Raw genomic sequence first — 17,494 nt, 5'->3', positions numbered from 1 at the left:
AGAGAGAAATGCAGGTAAGGAACACAGGAAAGTGCTTGGCACTGAGTAGGTCCTCAAAAAAACATTTGGCAGGTCAATGCATAAACTAATTAATTAAACTAATAATAGATGTTAATTTATAAATATCCTGATTTTTATTTGGTGCAAATTATTCCAAAGATTCCAAACCTCCTGCCATGGTTTTTTTTTCTTTTGAGCTGCTCGAGCCACCTACCTTGTGTCGTCCCTTTCTCTGATAACCCACAGGCAAGCTGGCAGCAAGTCCTCCAGGCTCGACCTTCCCAGTGTGTCCAGAATCTAACCGTGGTCCAAGCCACCCTTACGCTCAGCTGCATGACTACAGCAGCTTCCTGACCTGCCCCCTGCTCCTCCCTTGGTGCCTCTCCACATACGTGCTGGAGGAAAGATATGGGCTTCATTTCTCTAGTTTTAGTTGGATCACAGGCTCACAGTGGGCTCTGCAAAACCACATATACATCCCATGAATGCAGGCAAAATTGGAAAGAATTATTTCTATCGAGTGCTGAAAATCCAGAGACCACACAAATTGGCCAGTCTTCTCTTACTATGAGCAGATGGACTCGATTCTAATTCTAAAAATGCAACCGAGAGCTTACCTGCTGAGGCCCGCAGCACAGGAGGACCTGCCTGCCTGGGAGGGAGGCCTCGGGTTCAGGATTCAAACCTGAACTGAGTGGAGCCTTCCCAGGCTGCCATTCTGTCAGCCTGATGGGCAAAGCTGACAGGAAGGGTCAGGCTGGACGAAGGATGTCTAACCCTCCCTGGGCCAGATTTACAAAGGCAGCTTGGAACTCTGCAGGTTTGTCTTGGTGCCAGCAGGCTGTGAAAGCTGCCCCCAGGACACAGCCCATCCAGTGGTGCCCCTGGACAGATCTGTCTGCTCCCAGACCTCCCACCTCCCTGACCTGCCACCTCCCTGGCCTTGCCACCTCCCTGGCCTTGCCACCTCCCTGACCTGCCACCTCCCTGGCCCTGCCACCTCCCTGGCGCCCATACTCCCCAGCCTATGGCCACCTTTAGCTGTTGGGGTTAACATCAGGTTGATTCTAAGCCTTCCTGCAAAGCTGCCAAAGCCCTGCAGGTTTTATTCTGTCATTTCTGTCCTTGGTCCCGGGGACTTGCTGCTGGTGGTCAAGAGAACTGAGTCTGAGACAGGGAGATGCCCAGGGCCACGAGCTGCCCTAGACCGAGGCTCAGGATTGGAACCAACAGGAGATGCCCTGCCAGCTGGTGCAGGCGGCACCCCTCTTGGCCCCCGGGCAGCCCAGGTCTCCACGGTGACACAGGCTTTGCCGCCAGACCCATGATAAAACAGGCTTTCCAAGCCCCACGTGGGGGCGGGTGCCTAGGCTCCCAGGGGCACCTGCTGAGCAGCTATGCAGACACAGGTCCCTGATCTCCTCCGGGCACCGGAAGGCCATGCTGCCTGGACAGGCACAGTCACCGGGAGCTGCAAAGGAATGGCGAGTTTAGTCACAACACTACCCATCGTGCAAAAAAGGAAAATCTTACTGGGAAGGATGTTGGGATATCTGTTTTTTTCTCTGTTTTCTTCTTTATTGGCCTGTTCAAAAGTTCCTTGTATGTGTCCAGATGGCAGAGACTAGAAGAAAATGCAGAGTTAGCATTAAACGTGATGAATCCAAACGCGGCGTTTGTGTCAGCTTCCCTACTGAGCACAGGCATTAAGAAAACATGTCTCTGAGCAAACTACCTCCTGTCCATCGCCATCTCTGCCTCAGGTGCTGTGCCAGGCACCGGGCAGAGACCTGACGGAGACACAGACCCACCTTCCCTCAGGGCACCCTGTGTAGTGGGGTCAACTGAGATGGACAAAATGATGACCCCATAACTGGACCCTAAGCTGCATGAAGGCAGGGACTGGCCAGAGCATTGCCACCAAACCCCAGGGGGCCCAGTGGTCACGGTCCAGAGCAGGCACTCCACAAATACGACAGAGCTCTGACAGGAGATGGGAGGAGCAAGGATACCTGTGGGAGGAGTTCGAAAGGGGGACTGTGACTTTGCGGGGGGATGAGGGAGAAAGGATCTTCACATGGTCCTCCCCTTGCTGCAGTCTCAAAGAGCGCTCTGTGGCCCAGCACAGGCATAGCTGGGGGGGGGCTGAGAATGCAGACCCTTAGCCCCACCCCAGATCAGCAGAGCATTTACTGAGGTCCCCAGGGGACCTGCATGCACACTGAGTTTGAGAAGCGCTTCAAGGACTCCTCCTTTTGTCTCGGATGAGGAAGTTGAAGCTCTGCAGGGACCCCATATCTGATGTGCGTCACAGTGGTCGTCAACTCAAGTGTCCTGACTTCTAGCTCCTTCCACCACTTGGAGACCCTCGATTCTTGTTGGCTCCAACTGTCCTCCTGCGTTTGCTCACTGCTGGGACCCCCTCTGCGCTCAGGTGAGCTCCTCGCTGCACACAGTGGGAAAGAGCCTTTTGAACCCCAAGTCACATCCTTTAACATTCAACCTGACCATTGGCTGGACCGGGGGCCACCAGAATTCAAGTCAATAGTATTAATATTTATCGAGTGTGTATGATGTGCCAGGCACTGTGGGGGGAGCTGGGTCACCTGCTCGGCCTTCACAGCTCACCTATTATTAGGCGACACTAGGATCACCCGTTTTATAGATAAGGACACCGAACCCCCAGTGGTTGCAAATTTGTCCACATTCACCTGGTTAGCAAGTGGTAGACACTGGGTGGGAACCCACAGCCTGGCCCGAGCTGGCACCTGGACCACGAGGAGGGTGCCCACTTCTTCCAGTGGGCAGAAAAGCAAGGGCCTCCATGTGTGCCCTGTAAGTGCCCAGGAGACAGGCACAGGCCTTGCAGTGCACCTTGGGGTCAAAGCCCAGGCCCTGGGCTTGGTCTCGCCACAAGTCAGGCCCATCAGACCTACTGCCCACGGGTGCCCAGAGCTCCCATCCCGGGTGGGGCACTGCTCCATCACAGACTCAGCCCCTGCCAATGGGTGCTCTCTTTCCTCTGCTTTGGGGCCACCAAACCCGATGGCCACAGGTAGAGGCCGGTGTGGAAGATAGCCTGGTGGGCACCTTGGCAAGGCTGATGGGCAGTTCTCCACCAGACCAGCACCTCCTCCTCCTCAAGTTCTCCATTCTTCATTAGAGCTGTGTTAACACTGACCTTGAGCTAACCTAAACATGAAATTGGTGATAACATTATAGGGCCTTCTCTTTTTCCACCCTCAAAAGCTTTTTTAACCCCAGTCCTGAAAATAAAAATGAGGCATGATACAGTAATGGTGGATGCATGACCTCATGCATTTGTCAAAACCCAAAACCCATAGAATGTACAACACTGGAACTCTGACTCTGGGCTTGAGTTAGTAATAATGTATCAATATCAGTTCACCAGTTATAAAAAATGGAGCACATGAATGCTAATAATCCGGGAAACAGTGCACGGAGAGATGGGGTCTATGGAAACTCTGTGCTTTCTGCGTAACTTTTCCATAAACCTAAAGTTGCTCTAAAATAAAAAATAAAGTCTATTAAAAATAACAAATTTAAAAAAAAAAACCCCGAGAAGCCCCACTCTTCCTTGGAAGGTGAGGTGCTGTGGTGTGGAGGGTGGCATGGCTGTAGGGGTCTGAGTATCGAGGATGGACCTGGCTCTGACACCTGCCTATTGCGTGGCCCCACCAGCTGCTCGAGATCTGGAATATGGAGATGGGGGGTCAATACCCAGCCCTGTGGGCTGCTCAGAGCGTTGCTCAGGATGAGGCCAGCAAAGTGCTCTGTGCATCAGACCTAGAGCCTATATGCAAGCACACAGAACAACTGGCTGCACGGAGCTGGCCCAGCACTTTCTCCTGCTGTCAATCTACCCGGGGACTCACACCTCTGAGCTGCTCAGGGCTAATGCGACAGCACCTGCGGAGGGCTCTGCTGTAGCTGGGTCACCCTGCAATGCCCCATGAGCCATGCATTTAATAAGTGGTAGATAAATACCCTGTGACTGATTACATAAATTGGCTGAAGAAGGTTTATTTTTTTGTCCGAGGTGAGATTTCATTTCAATGAGTGCACACGTGAGCCTTGCTCCCTTCCCTCCCCTCCTCGCTGTGCTGGGCAGGCAGCAGCAAAATTAAAAAAATAGACAAGGAGTCAGGGGTAGGCAGGTCCAGCAAGCTCCAGGGGCCGGTTCTGGTTTGTGTATTGTGCTGGGACCTCTCCTGGTGACACCTCCTCTATGGTTTTCTGCGACATTTATGACTGGGTTGGGTCCAGGTACTGGACTTGAAGGAAACTGCTAGGACGGAGGCTGAGAAGATCTCGCTGGAGAGGGGATTTTCCTTGCCCGAATGGCACTCACTGGCAGGGATCTAATCAGGGACCTGGGAACGGACTCTGCTAAGACAGCGTTCTACCACTGCAGGGTGAAGACTGCCAAAAGGGACGTTCACAGAAGCCCTCCTGCAAATGTCGGCAGCTCCGGACGACCCTTGTGCAGACACTGGGCTAAGCTGGGCACAGACCTCACCTCCTGCACATGTGATGACAATCTATTGGGGCGGGGAGTGCCCTCACTTCACAGATGAGGAAACTGAGGCAAAGTTAAGTTGCCCGAGCCCTCCAGGCTGGTAGCGTGGACCTGGGACAGGCACTCAGGCAGGCTGCCTCCCGCATTCACGCCTTGATCATCCGACCGCAGCACCAAACCCTCTTTATCCTCATCAAGTTCACCTCAGCTTTGATTGGCAACACACAAATGTCCACGCTCACTTGGATCGACTACTTTGAGACCCATCTGTCTCCCTGTCACAGTTTCTGGGAGAGTTGCTCAGGGCAGTGGGCGAGAAAAGAGAAAGAAGAGGAGTGAGGGCCTATCTCAAGTGTGTCCATCTTTGGAGCCAAGAATGGGCTGGTCCTGGCAGCTCCAATGCTCTTAGAATAGGGATGCCCCACAGAGGTGACTTGGGACACAGCTGCCCCTTGCTTGAGAGAGAAACAAACTGGGGTCCAGAAAGTAACAAGCAGCTTGCCTACCATGCCGCGGAGCCAGGACCAGGCTCCAGGCTGCTAGATTGGAGCCCACTGCTCTCCATCACGCCATACCTCTACCCACCCTTCATGGAGCCAAGGGACTCCAGTGGGCACCTGGGAAGGCAGGGCATGGCGAGGGGAATGAGGCACTTGTTCTGGGTGCAAAATTGCAAGGGGTACTCCAAAACTCAGGAGTCAAGATAAAATGCTATTTGAACACCACATTAAACAAAAAATCAGAATTAATGCAAAAAATCCATGATGACCAAAATCTCAAACTTAGGACCCGTAACAGTGTGGTGAGAAGCCATGTTGGAGCCTGAGGCAAGCGGAAAACTCAGTCATAGTGATCTTATCTTTATTTGTCATTGTGCATGGACTTCTTGCGTTCATTTTGATATTTTTAAATGTTGCATCAAAGTATTATTTACCCTGACGACTGAGTGTTTTGGTGTCCCCTTAAATTTTGCACCTGGGGCCAGCGCCTCACCTGGCTGACCCCACTCCTGGCCCTGCTCCCTCGGAGCTGCCCTCACTTCTGACATGGCAACAGAGCCAGCAGTTCCGACTTGGAGCTCCACTCTTCTCCACATGGAGAAACACAAGTGCAAAGTGAAATAGGACAACAGGGAGGGGAAAATGTCTTGTCACTGAAAACCTGGATAGCTATTTTGAAAATGGAGAATTAGTTTCTCTTGTCAGGCTGAGAGATTGCAAAACAATACTGCTTGGAGCTGTCTTTCAATATGACCTAATTTCTCAAAAAAGGGGACACATTTGGAAACAATTAAAAGGCAGCTAGATAAAGGCAGACAAGACTTGTGCTAAAAAAAAAAAACAAAAAAGCAAAGTACAGCTGAAATGCGCCATCACCCTCCGTGCCCTCACAGGTTTTGTTTCTGTGCAAAAAGTTATGTCTGCAGCAGAATTCACGCCGTCTTTAGATACAACAATTGCACAACACGTTGCTATTGACAAAGTCCACTGTTTGAGCCTCACTTTTGAGCTGTAAAGTCATTAAGACAGGCCCCCTCCTCAGCCCCTTTCACAGAAGCTGGAGGCCAGCTTTCAGGGGACTGACTGACGTGCCAGGGCCAGGGCGCAACAGGCAGGGCAGGACTAGTCAGCTGTCCCGCGGGAAACTGTCCTCTCCAAACTCAAGACTCGGCACAGTGACGTGTACAAAATGAGGAAGATGCATAAAATAAACTCAAAACACCATCAGGGAGAAACACTGAACAGCAAAATCCAAGACAACACTTTCCAGTGTCTGTCTGTTTGCCTCCCTACCCATCCATACATCTGTTTGTCTGTCTGTCTGTCTATCCATCTATCGGGTTCACAATTCATAGGACATTAAGTTAAAAATTAACACAAGGGAGGTGTCATTAATATAGATTTGCATGTTTTCTCGAGAGTTAAGAGAATCACTTTGCTCCCAGGGGGACCATCCCAGTTGGTTAAATCCGTCTTAGCTGCTGCCGTTGCTAAATTCAGGGGGGTAATGCATCCAAAACAGCAGGAGCAGGATTAAAACCAGCAGAGACTTGCGCTTACGCTGACCCAGCAGACACCAAGGGCCGTCAGAAGCAGACCTGCTGTCCCTCAAGGTGTCCCCGCAACTGTTTAATTGCTGTTGTGATGGTGGTTCAGAAGAGGGACATTTCTCCCTGCAGTGAGATGCTCCAGCTCTCAGAAGCCTAGAAATGGATGGTTTGGGGTTCCATTGCTTTCAACGAGAAATTGTCACGCTGTGGTCTGCTCAGGCCCTGGTCTTCCTTCTTACTGATATGACAGATGACAGTGTTTCTGTCACCCTTGACTTTAGAACATGGCACCCAGTGTGTCCGAGTGGGAAGAAGCCTTCGGGAACATCAGACTCAACCGTCTCATGAGTGACCAATGAGTGTTAGTGAAGGTGCATTGCAGTGGAAACCAGGTGTCCTTGGACCCCCATTTTTGGGACAGTGCGCTGACACAAGAGTTCTAAATCTTTGGGATAACTTATCCTGAAACATATAACATTATGTTTCCCAATTCTCTACCACATGACATGAAGACGAAGGGGGTCCCCCCAACTCACATTGAACTCCTCGCGGAACCTCTTGCAGTCATCGGCCGATCGGACGCGGATCTCCTCCTCCAGGTGCCCCACGGGGATGGGAAAGTACTTCTTGGGCCCAGAGGGGGACCTGCTGAGAAGCATGACTCTTTGCTGCTCTGTGAGATCAAAAGAAACATGGGGGCCGTTTGGCCATATTCCATGATGGGTGATTCGTTAACCAGACTGACAACATTTCTGGAGAAATGACACAGCTGGAGTCGGGGATACTCCTCTCAGATACTGTAGCCTGGAGCCAAAGGGCCCTGAGCAACTGAATGAAAAGATCTGTGTCCTATAACACACCCACTTCATTGTAAGTGATGGGCATCCCTCTGGCCGTGTTACCTGCTCTTGCAAACCACAGATGCCTCATCTTCCCAGCTCGCCCACCCCCCACCCGCCGCTCCTTCCCTCCGGCCTGGCCCCTGCTCCTTAAGAGATTCAGGCAGCTTCCCACTCCAGCTGTTTCCAGCTTTGGAAAGAGAGAAGAGTAATTATAGGCTTCTGGATGCAAGTTGGGAACAGACTGGGAATCAATTAGGATATGAGTCTCCCTCAGCCTTGTCTTCTTTGTAACAAATAGTCCTGGTTACTCAAACCCCATAAGGCCCAAGAGGAATAAGTGAAATCATCCTTGTTTTTTTGGGGGGGAAGTCGGGGGAGGCAAGGAAACGTTGAACAGGAGAAGGGTGGGCTGCAAGGGAGTTCCTGGACAAATGGCTTCCACAAATTCAGAGTGAAAAAAAAAAAGAAATCACTCGCACGTGCTTCTCTTCCTGGGGAACAAGCTGATATTCTTGACAAGGTCAACATGATAACTTTGCTGTCACACTTGCGAAAGGGCCGGTCCCCACCTGCAGAGCTGCTCTGCCAAGAGCTCCCTGCAGGGCTTACTCCTCCAGGAGATAGAGCGTCAGAAGAGCATGGCTGGGCCTCACCCCTCACGGGCCACACCCTCTTCCCTCCCATTCAGGCTGTGGAAATGTGCAGGGTGGGACAGGGTGCCTGGAAGGTGGCGCTGGAAGCCACATGATCGTCCAGAAGAGTCCCCAGTCCTCCAAGCACTGCCAAACTGCTGTCCACAGGCTCGGTCCTCCGTGTGACTCATATTCATTCTATTATTTCAGGGTCGGTTTTGCAATTCCGCCTGAAGTCTGACAGCCCTGTTAATTCCCCCAAACCATGGCACAATTAGGTAGCGAGCGGACTAGAGGAAGCCGTAGTCACTGGTGTGAACAAACATTTTTAAAAGCCTCTGCTTCACACACCTTTCTCGGCCATCTCGACGTGAGGAAAGAAAACCAATGGCTTTGTAAGTAGCATTTACAAGTTAGTAACTGAACTTAGAACCTAAAAGAAAGGTTGGAAATGCTCCCAACTGACTCAGATCCTCCCTAAATACCGAACATGTGAGCAGATGGGGTCTCCTCTCAGCTCGACCGTAAAACGGTGCGATTCCAGGGCCCCTGGGGAGCACTTCAGGCTACGAACCAGACTGTCTCCCCTTAGAATGATTTTAAGGACTTACTGAAATCTGTTATGTCAAAACCCTGTAGAAACGACAGGATATGAACAGTGTCTCCAAAAAGCCACAAACTGAAAGGTCTCAAGCATCTGTTTCACATCAGAGAGCAAATGAGAAAAGTTTTGATAGGGTGATATTCTACGGTTATAAACGACAGCATTACACCAGGTAAAACGAGATGGAAGCCCCGACCCTGGATTTCCTGAACACTGAGATGCTAAAGGAGGACAGCCCAGTGTGAGTGAGGAGAGAACACAGCCTCCCAGCCTCCGCCCCGAGGCTTCTGTACCTTGTTCTTCCAGGATCCCGTTGGGCATCTTCTTGTCGTTGGCGCTGACCACCGCTTTCCTCTGCTTCCTGAACCTTAGAGACACGGACCCGTTAGGTTTCAGCAGAGGGAGGTTTCCAAGAGCCCAGAGCCCCTGGACCACCATACCCACCAGGTGAGCCGGGAAAAGCTACTCCTGTTGCTCATGGCTGAGCCGTGCTGGCCGCCTGCCGCCTGCAGCCCCGCCACCCGCCACCCGCCGCCCTCTGCCGCCCCAGCCTACACCCCGAAGTCACAGCCTCGTGGGTGCTCATTTCCTCATTCGAGCCGGTCGGGGCAAGTCAGCGGGCGGACACTCCTACCTGAAGAAGTAGGCGGCTAGGAGCAGAAAGAGCAGGAAGAGCAGCAGCGGCAGCAGCAGCCAGGCCAGCAGGGGCTGGGGTGCCCTAGGGTCCGGAGGGCCTGGGGGGCAGAAGCGGGTCCCCGTCAGGACACGAGGCACGAGGCAAGGACTTGAGGGTGGGGCAAGTGGTGTCTTGGCAAGGAAAGGTTCCCAGCACCAGACTGCACTTTACAGTTGACAAATTAGTTCCCCTTCCAGCCTGTCAGCCCTTCTTCCCACACGCCGGAACCTCACTTTACAGTTTGCAAAGTCACTCCTTCATCAGCCCTTCTTCCCTGACTTGTCCGAGGTCCCCGGGCCAGGGGCAGTGAAGGCACCACGGGGAGTCCCCCAGACCCTCGCGTGGCCTGCTTCCCAGGTCCCAGGGTGCCTGCCTCCCCCCAAATGGGGAAGTGGAGGTACAGACCCCCTGTTGCTCTGTCCCAGGACCAGTGTGGGGAGCTCCCAGGGCCCCGGGCTGGGGTGAGGCCTGCAGTCACTCCGGATCCCACTCGCCCAGAGGAAAGCTGGTCCTCAGGCACCCGCCTCACTCTTCTTTCATCTGTCCTTCTCACCTGCCAGGTTGAGCTTCCTCAACCTGAAGGTGCCACATTCCTGGACCCAGCACAGCCCCCTTGTGGTTACCCAGGACCTGCTCCATAAGCCCAAATTCCAAGGGGCTCTGGTGGCCTGGCAGCCACTCTCAGACCCCACTCCCTCCCCCCATGTTCTGACTTAACTCCTGCCTCCCCATACTGCCATGCTGCCCTGTCCTCGCCAAATTGCCCTCACTCCCCAAGGAGTACTTCAAAGGCCTCCTCCTCCATGAAGCCTACTGGGCTCCCCTGCTGTGGATCCCAGAGGGGCTCTATATGTGAAGCACAGACGTGCTCTCCTGAAGTGAATGGGCCCTCCGGGTGACTACCTTCTTTCCAGTTCAGTGGAAGCCCCTCAAAAGCAACCACTGGGCTTTCATTGCTTTGAGTTCACTGAGCACAGCCTTGGCCCCTGAGCCCAGTGGGGGCTCTGCAGCCCTGCAGTCTCCCTCGCACCCCTTCCCCATATATTCTAAAAGTTGCAACCTCCATCTCACCCCCTAGGATGTAATCTCCCCGGGAGCAGGTCATCCCTGTACCTACCAGGGCTCGCATTGACTCTGGCGCTCTGTAAGCGGTCAAGCATACATTTCTACTAAATGAGGAAATTTTACCCACTCGAGCGACTATTAGATATAGCAGTGTACTGAGGGACAGTTGATCTGTGATGAGGAGGTAGCTCTGCCACTGTAAACCTGGCCAATCTACAAAACACCCTCGTTCCATGCTGCACAGTGCCTTCCCCACCTGGCTAGTGACGTTCACATGCCAAGTTGTAGTGTGAGGCCAGGGTGACACAGGCTGAGCCACTAGGAGCGTCTGCCCCAGTCCTTCCATGGGACCTCACCTGCTGCAGAGCTTGCCTGGGGAGCCAACCTGGCCTGAGGCTTCCACACCTGCCGCTCCACGGAGTACCCCTCCCCCTCTGCCAGGACCTTGAAGCAAACTCAAGCCCAGGCTGATGGAGGAGACGCTTGACACCAAGGGGCAGAGCTGGGCCCAGCCCTGGAGGGGGCCTGGGTGCTCCACACCCTGGACTGGGCTCCATCCCTTCCTGGCCAAATGCAGCCACAGAGCGTGGGTGGGTGCTCTTCGCCTCTCCCAGGCCACTGTGGAGCTCCCACTTCTGCATTTGCACAGAGGTCAGGCTGCCTGACTCAACTTCATCTTTGGCAGTGACTGACTGGCCAGCTCGTGGGTCCAAGGGTTGGGTGGATCTGGCTGGGGGTGTGGGCCTGCCCTGGATCTTTGGGGAGCACCTACACCACTGACATCCCATCCTTGGGGGCCTTGCCGGAGGGGTCCAGGGTCCAGCCTCCACGCTCATGCTGCCCGAATACGGCTGCCGTTATGGACATGGAAGATTCCATAGCACGCCCTTGAGGACCAGGGCTGAAATGGCCCAGGGCCCCAGAGAGGGCTGTGCACATGGGCAAAGTGAGAGAGCACAGGGGCAAATGGGCTCCCCTGCTGGGGCTTCCTGCCATTCGTCAGCAGCTGCCTCTGCTTTGGAGGGCAGAGGTCAGATGGGAACACCCAGGGGCCAGCAGGCCGAGTAGCAGCCTGGGGAAGTGGAGAGTGCACACCCTGTCTCTGAGGCGTAGCCTCTCAGCCTCAGCCCACCGGGCCGAGCGGAAGATGGGCCCAGAGTGCCCAGTTCTTCCAAGTTTCCAGAAGAAGTCCATATTTTTGTGTAAAAATTATCTGAGTTTTAAATATTGGTAAGTAATTCAACCTAAATACAATTTTGAAAAACACTGTGGGTCAGAAAGAACCCCTGCAGGCTGGGCTTTGTGCCCTGGGCACCGAGGTGCTCTGCACAGGAATCAGGGTGACAACTGAGAGGAAATCCCGGCATCACTTTCTGTTTTCACTTCATGTGGATAGGCTCAGACTGGGCGGAGCAGAGGCTCAGGGTGGGAGGAGCCGAGGGGAGCCTCTCCTGGCTGTCAGTGCCCAGAAGGTCAACCGGGAGCAGGCTTCTGCCCAAATTCTACCCAGCTGATGCCCCAAGTCAAGGGTGTGTGGATGTTCATGCAAACTGTGTGCACATGCACACCTGGGAAGCAAGCGTATACATGTGCATGTCTGCATACATGGAATCTGGTCCTGGAGATGGAAAGTCACAGGCTTGAGTGTGAGTTTCAAGCTTAAGCCGTGCATCTGCACACCCAAACCTGGGCAGATGCCTGCCATGCTGGAAGGCCCTGCGAGGCAGGTGGGGGCAGCGGGTGGGTGGGGAGGGCCCCTAGGTTCCTGCCTCCACCCTAGAGAGCTGTGTGTGAGGCCCTGCTGAAGTGACCCCTCTCTGGGTTCCTCCCCCACTTATAGTAAGGGCTCTGGACAACGGCCCTCCAATGAGGACATGCTCTGCCTTGGAGGTCCACGGGAGAGGAAACAGTTGGGGTGGGGTGGGAGAGGAGAAGAGGGAAGGAAAGAATGTGGGGGAACAGTGAGATGAGCTGTGTTCTGGGGGGCCCCCGCAGTCCCCAGAGGACCCAGCTGCTCATGGGCAGAGGGGGCTGGTCTATCTCTGTGTGCTCCTGTGCTCTCTCTCCCCTCTGCCTTGTACGTTGTGCTGGGTTCTAGGCTATTCGAGCAACACAGGGATCCAGGCCTGCTGCAACATGTTCAAACCAAACACAAAATAAACGAGTCCTCCCGTTCCCTTTCCCAGAGTCACACATGGTTACACTTTGGAATGGATCTTCCCTGACGTTTTCCTACACGTTGACATTCCTAAATCGACAGGCTGGGTAAGCAACGGGAGTCCCGCTCCTCTCTCATCTCATCTAAGACTCCACGGACTGTGGGACGCGCTGTTATTTTTATGAACCACTAAGGCAGAAAAAAGGGATGCTATTTGTAATTGTGGATACTATCAGTTTTAAGGCACCTAACGATATAGCAACGTTAAATCCGAAAAGGAACAAAAACAGACACGACACCCCATCTGGGCAGCTCTGTGACTCGCCTGTCTCATCCAGTCTGCCATTTTGGAATTTCCCCATCAGCACACGTCACACTCTTCCTTTTGTTGAACCGCTGCTTAGACTTCCACTTTTTGGATAAACCAAGATTTGGATGGACATTTAGGTTGTTTCCAACTTTTTTGCTATTACCTACAATTTTGCATCTTGTATCTCTCTTTGTGTATCTCGAAAGTGTTGCTGTAGGACAGCTCCTGGAAGCGGACCTTCTGCATCAGTGTGCACACATACGAAATTGCCATAGAAACTGCCAAAACGCCACCTCGGAGTTCCCAGTGTCCACGCTCACCTACAGTGTGTGACAGAGCCTTTTCTCCTGGACAGCAACAACCCTTGTGAGGTCTGTCCGTCTGATAAGCAAAATAATACCATTTCAACTTGCATTTCCCTGATTTCTAGAGAGTGAAGCATCTTTTCCTGATTAGTGAAACATAATTAATTAGATATTTGTATTTTGCCTGGTCATATTCTTTACCATTTTCACAGTGTGTGGTGTTTTTCTAATTAATTTTCAGGAATCCTTCATATAACACGGACAATAACAATAAAATTTTGCTATACAATTTGTAAATATTTCCCTTCAACTCCTTGTGTAAAAGAACGGCTCTTGATGATTATTAACACGTGCTGTTCAATGAGCAAACGAAATGATTTCCGGTTATTCCGGCCCACTACAGCAGTGTACTGTTACCACAAACGATACTTTAGCCTACTTTCTGGAAACAGACGAAGCTTCAGAGGGCACTTCACAGGGCCAGGTTCCCCTCCAGAATTCTAGGCCTACGGAGCCCGGCTATACCGCATAACTGAGGCCTTGAAGTGGGGCCGGCCTGTGTTTCCTTCTCTGTCATGTGACCAGGTGCAGCTGCTACGCTGCAAGGAGGTGGGAGTTTCACATGTGTGCTGGTGGGTGTGAGATCACACAAGAGCCCCTCTTTCTGAAAGGAGCACCTGACCTCACAGCAATGTTATCACTTCATGTTCAAGAAGCTGAAAAGGCCCGGGGGGGAGGGGGTCACCCTGACGGGCCCACGGGGCCATCTGCAGAGCTCCAGCACTTCTTCCCTACTTTTGGGCCAATGATGCTCTGCCTGGTTGAATGTTTTGGTTAAATGTCCCCACAGATGTTGGGCATCAGGCTAGCAGAGGCCAGCTCCTCTCTGCCTGGCACAGGGAGGTACCATCCTCAGGCTCCCAGGCTGCAGCACACTGCAACGACCCAGCACCCAAAGGGCCTGCTGGGAATGAGGCAGCAGGACGAATGCAGTTTCTGTTTGCTGGGGGCTCCTGTCTTTCCTTCTTTCTTGTTTTTTTTGCTGAGGAAAATTGGCCCTGAGCTAACATCTGTGCTAGTCTTCCTCCATTTTATACGTGGATCACCACCACAGCATAGCTGACGAGTGGTGTAGGTCCACACCCAGGATCCGAACCTGCAAACCTGGGCCGCTGAAGTGGAGTGTGCTGAACTTAACCACTACATCATGGGGCCAGCCCCTCCTGTCTTTCTTTTGTTGTGGTTTCTGGATTTCTCCAGGTTTCAACGTGAGGAGATGCTGTTCATTGCAAAGACGAGCAGGCACCTAGAACGGCTCCCCTTGCTCGAGGGCTCACGTCAGGGACGGAGCTTCATCGGGGGGCCCACAGGTACATGTAGAGGGCGCTTGTCCAGAGTTAGGAAATCACATGAAGTTCTTGAGCTGGGTAGAGATTGAACCCCTGACCCCATGCTGAATGGTACCAAGTCTAATCGCCTTGTCCAACATTTTTTCTGGAGGGAGGTTGAAGGGCTTTCACGAAGCCTTGTGATGACCAAGTCTGATGCTTAATTTCATGTGTCAACTTGACTGGGTCACAGAGTGCCCAGATATTTGGTCAAACATTATTCTGAGTGTTTCTATGAGGGTGCTGTTTGAATGAGATTCAACATTTAAATTGGTAGTCTGAGCAAAGCAGACTGCCCTCCTCGTTGTGGGTGGGCCTCACCCAGTCAGTTGAAGGCCTGAATAGAACAGAAAGGCTGAGCCTCCTGTAAGAGGGAACTCTTCCTGCCTGACTGCCTTCCAACTGGAACATTGCTCTTCCTGGCTCTACAGTAGCCTGCCAGCCTTTAGAGTCAAACTGGGACAGTGGCTCTGCAGATTTTGGACTCACTAGCCTACACAGTCATGTGAGCCAATTCCTCTTAATAAATATAAATATAGATATCAATATAAGTATCTATCTTATTGATTCTGTTCCTCTGGAGAACGCTGACCAATACACCAAGGGATCAGAGAAGTTCTTGGGTTTTATGTTTGGGCATCTTGGGGGATGGAGGGGAAGGGGGTGGAGCAGGTGTGTGGGGGCTGGCAACAGGCCCTGGTGTAGAGTGAGGGGACCAGCCCTTGCTGGTGACAGACTCCTGCTAACCCTGCCATGGGAAGGAGCCGGCAGCCACAGACCAGCCAGGAAGTCGACCATGGAGGCATCAAGGTTGCCCAGGAAATCCATATCAACTCCGTGAGGACCCTGAACTCACCTACTTGGGCCTCTCTCTACACTGGGCACCTGTCCATGAGGGAGACACCGAGGGGGAATGGAAGAGCCAACTCTCTGGGTAATGAGAGATTGGCTGGTGACAGGCCTCCTGTGACACACTTTCCTCTAAACAGTAATGACCAATGTTGATGAGCCTTCCACACCCCAGGGAGGTTACTCCTCTAATCCTCACAGCATGTCAAAAAGTAGGTGCTATTACCACCTCCATCTACAAATGGAGATACTGAGGCACAAAGAGATTCAGTAACTTACTCAAGGTCACTCGGCCAATAAGTGGTGGAGCTAGAATTGAATGCTGGGGGTGTGAACCAGGAGCATTCGCTCTCGTTTCTTCTTCTCCTCTCCTCTTTGCTTCAACTTAGCAAGGTATTTATTTTATTAGGGTAAAATTCACATGTTATAAAACACACCTATTTTAAACATACACTTGTCAATGATTTTTAGGAAATTGACAGACCTGTGCAGCCATCACCACAATCCAGTTTTAGAACATTTCCATCAACCCAGTAAGATCGCTTCTGGCCTATCTGTGGTCACTCCACATCCACCCCCTGCCCAGCCCCGTCAACCACCAGCATCCTTCCTCCCCTCATGGATTTGCCTGTTCCGGGGCTTTCACATAAAGAGAACCACACAGCAGGTGTCGTTTGTGTCCAGCTCCTTTCACTTGGCCTGTTCCCACGGTCCATGTATCAATGGATTCTCTTTCCTGTTCTCCTAACTTTCACAACGTAAAAGGTAAGAGAACAGAATGATGAACCCCCATGTATCTGCCACCCAACTTTCTCAACAAGACGAGGCCGACTGTGCCCATCTTTACCCCCCCACCTCCCGTCCCGCCACTTACTCTTTGCCAAGTCACTCCTAGACATCACATCATTTCACTCGTAAATACTTCAACACGCATCTCTAAAAGGTAAAGACTCATTTTTTTAAATAAATCTAACTCCTATACCAACATCTTACCTAAAAATATTAATAATAATTTCTAAATCTTGTCAACTGTCATGTCAGTGTTTCAACATCCCCGACTGACTTATGACTTTGTTCAGGGCGGGTCTGAATAGACCCTGCACGATGGGGTCGGGATTGCTAACCCTCTGCTCTCCTGTCTCCCACCGAAACGGACCCCACCTCTCAGCATGGGGCTACGTCTGCTGCCTCCAGAAAGCTCAGCTTTGCTGGGGTGAAATGCCGAACACCTGGCTCTTCTAGCCAGCCTGTTTTTAGAGGCGTAAAACAGTAACAGTGCAGTGAGCCAGCCGACCCGGCGGCCAGCTCCCTCCGGAGCTGTTTCACCCTGGACGGTCCTGAGGGCTTGTGAGGAGGTCCGGGGGCAGGGGGCAGCGGTGAGGGCAGGCGAGGAGAGGCAACCGCCTTACCTGGGGTCGCGGAGGTCCAGTTGCTCTCGGCTGGGGTGGTCCCGTTGTCCTTGAGAGCCTTGGCGAGCGGCAAGCTAAAACCCGCCAGCAGGAGTGGACGGAAGGGCGCCATGGCGAACCTGGAAGAGGCAGGGACAGGCTCAGAGGACTCGCCTGCCACACGCCTGGGGCTGGCTGGCCCTCCACGGAGGCGGGAGAACCCTAGAGGACACAGGGTGGGTGGGGACGGGGTGGCGGTGGGTGCTCTGGGAGCACTGTTTGGTCATTCTGAGTTGGGGAGGTAGTTTTTGCACTACTGCCAGCCCAATTTATATTTACACTTGGAAAGTAATTTCACCTTAGAACAGGTTAGTACTCCCTGAGCTAGCCCCAGGTTATGCGGGCTCCCACTGTTCAGGTTAATTTCCTTTCTGTTTGTTCGTCTGTTTTGGGCGGGAACAGGAGGTGAACAAGGACTTGGAGGTGCCTGGGAAGGATAAACTCTCAGAATACCACCAGATCTAGGACTCTGAGAGGCAGCTGCACAGACCCTCAAAGAGGCCTGTTGGCTATCACTTCAGGATTGCCACGGGACAATAACTCGTGGAATGTTGCATTGTGCCCACCGTGACTGGGTATGGTATTTCTACTTTGCATCATGAAAGCTCAGAGAAGTATCAGGACCCT

General features: G+C 52.5%; 1 protein-coding gene across 5 annotated transcripts in view; it reads right to left on the bottom strand.

Moving 5' to 3' along the window:
* Window positions 1-17,494, bottom strand: part of PTPRE (protein tyrosine phosphatase receptor type E) — a 172,533-nt gene that overhangs the window by 29,873 nt on the left and 125,166 nt on the right. For 4 of the 5 annotated variants that reach the window (XM_046654336.1, XM_046654339.1, XM_046654337.1 and 1 more), the window contains exons 3-7: window positions 16,829-16,947; window positions 9,303-9,402; window positions 8,962-9,035; window positions 7,127-7,263; window positions 1,534-1,624 (exon numbers count right to left, since the gene is read on the bottom strand). In XM_046654336.1, the coding sequence (XP_046510292.1) occupies window positions 1,534-1,624; window positions 7,127-7,263; window positions 8,962-9,035; window positions 9,303-9,402; window positions 16,829-16,940 (514 nt within the window). In that variant the 5' untranslated portion in view covers window positions 16,941-16,947. Of the gene's footprint in view, window positions 1-1,533; window positions 1,625-7,126; window positions 7,264-8,961; window positions 9,036-9,112; window positions 9,190-9,302; window positions 9,403-16,828; window positions 16,948-17,494 lie in introns of those variants that run through there. The other variant, XM_046654341.1, reaches the window with a different exon arrangement.

The sequence above is a fragment of the Equus quagga genome, chromosome 2, assembly GCF_021613505.1.
Source record: "Equus quagga isolate Etosha38 chromosome 2, UCLA_HA_Equagga_1.0, whole genome shotgun sequence".
Classification (NCBI taxonomy): Eukaryota; Metazoa; Chordata; class Mammalia; order Perissodactyla; family Equidae; genus Equus; species Equus quagga.
This window is presented reverse-complemented; position numbering and strand designations above follow the sequence as displayed.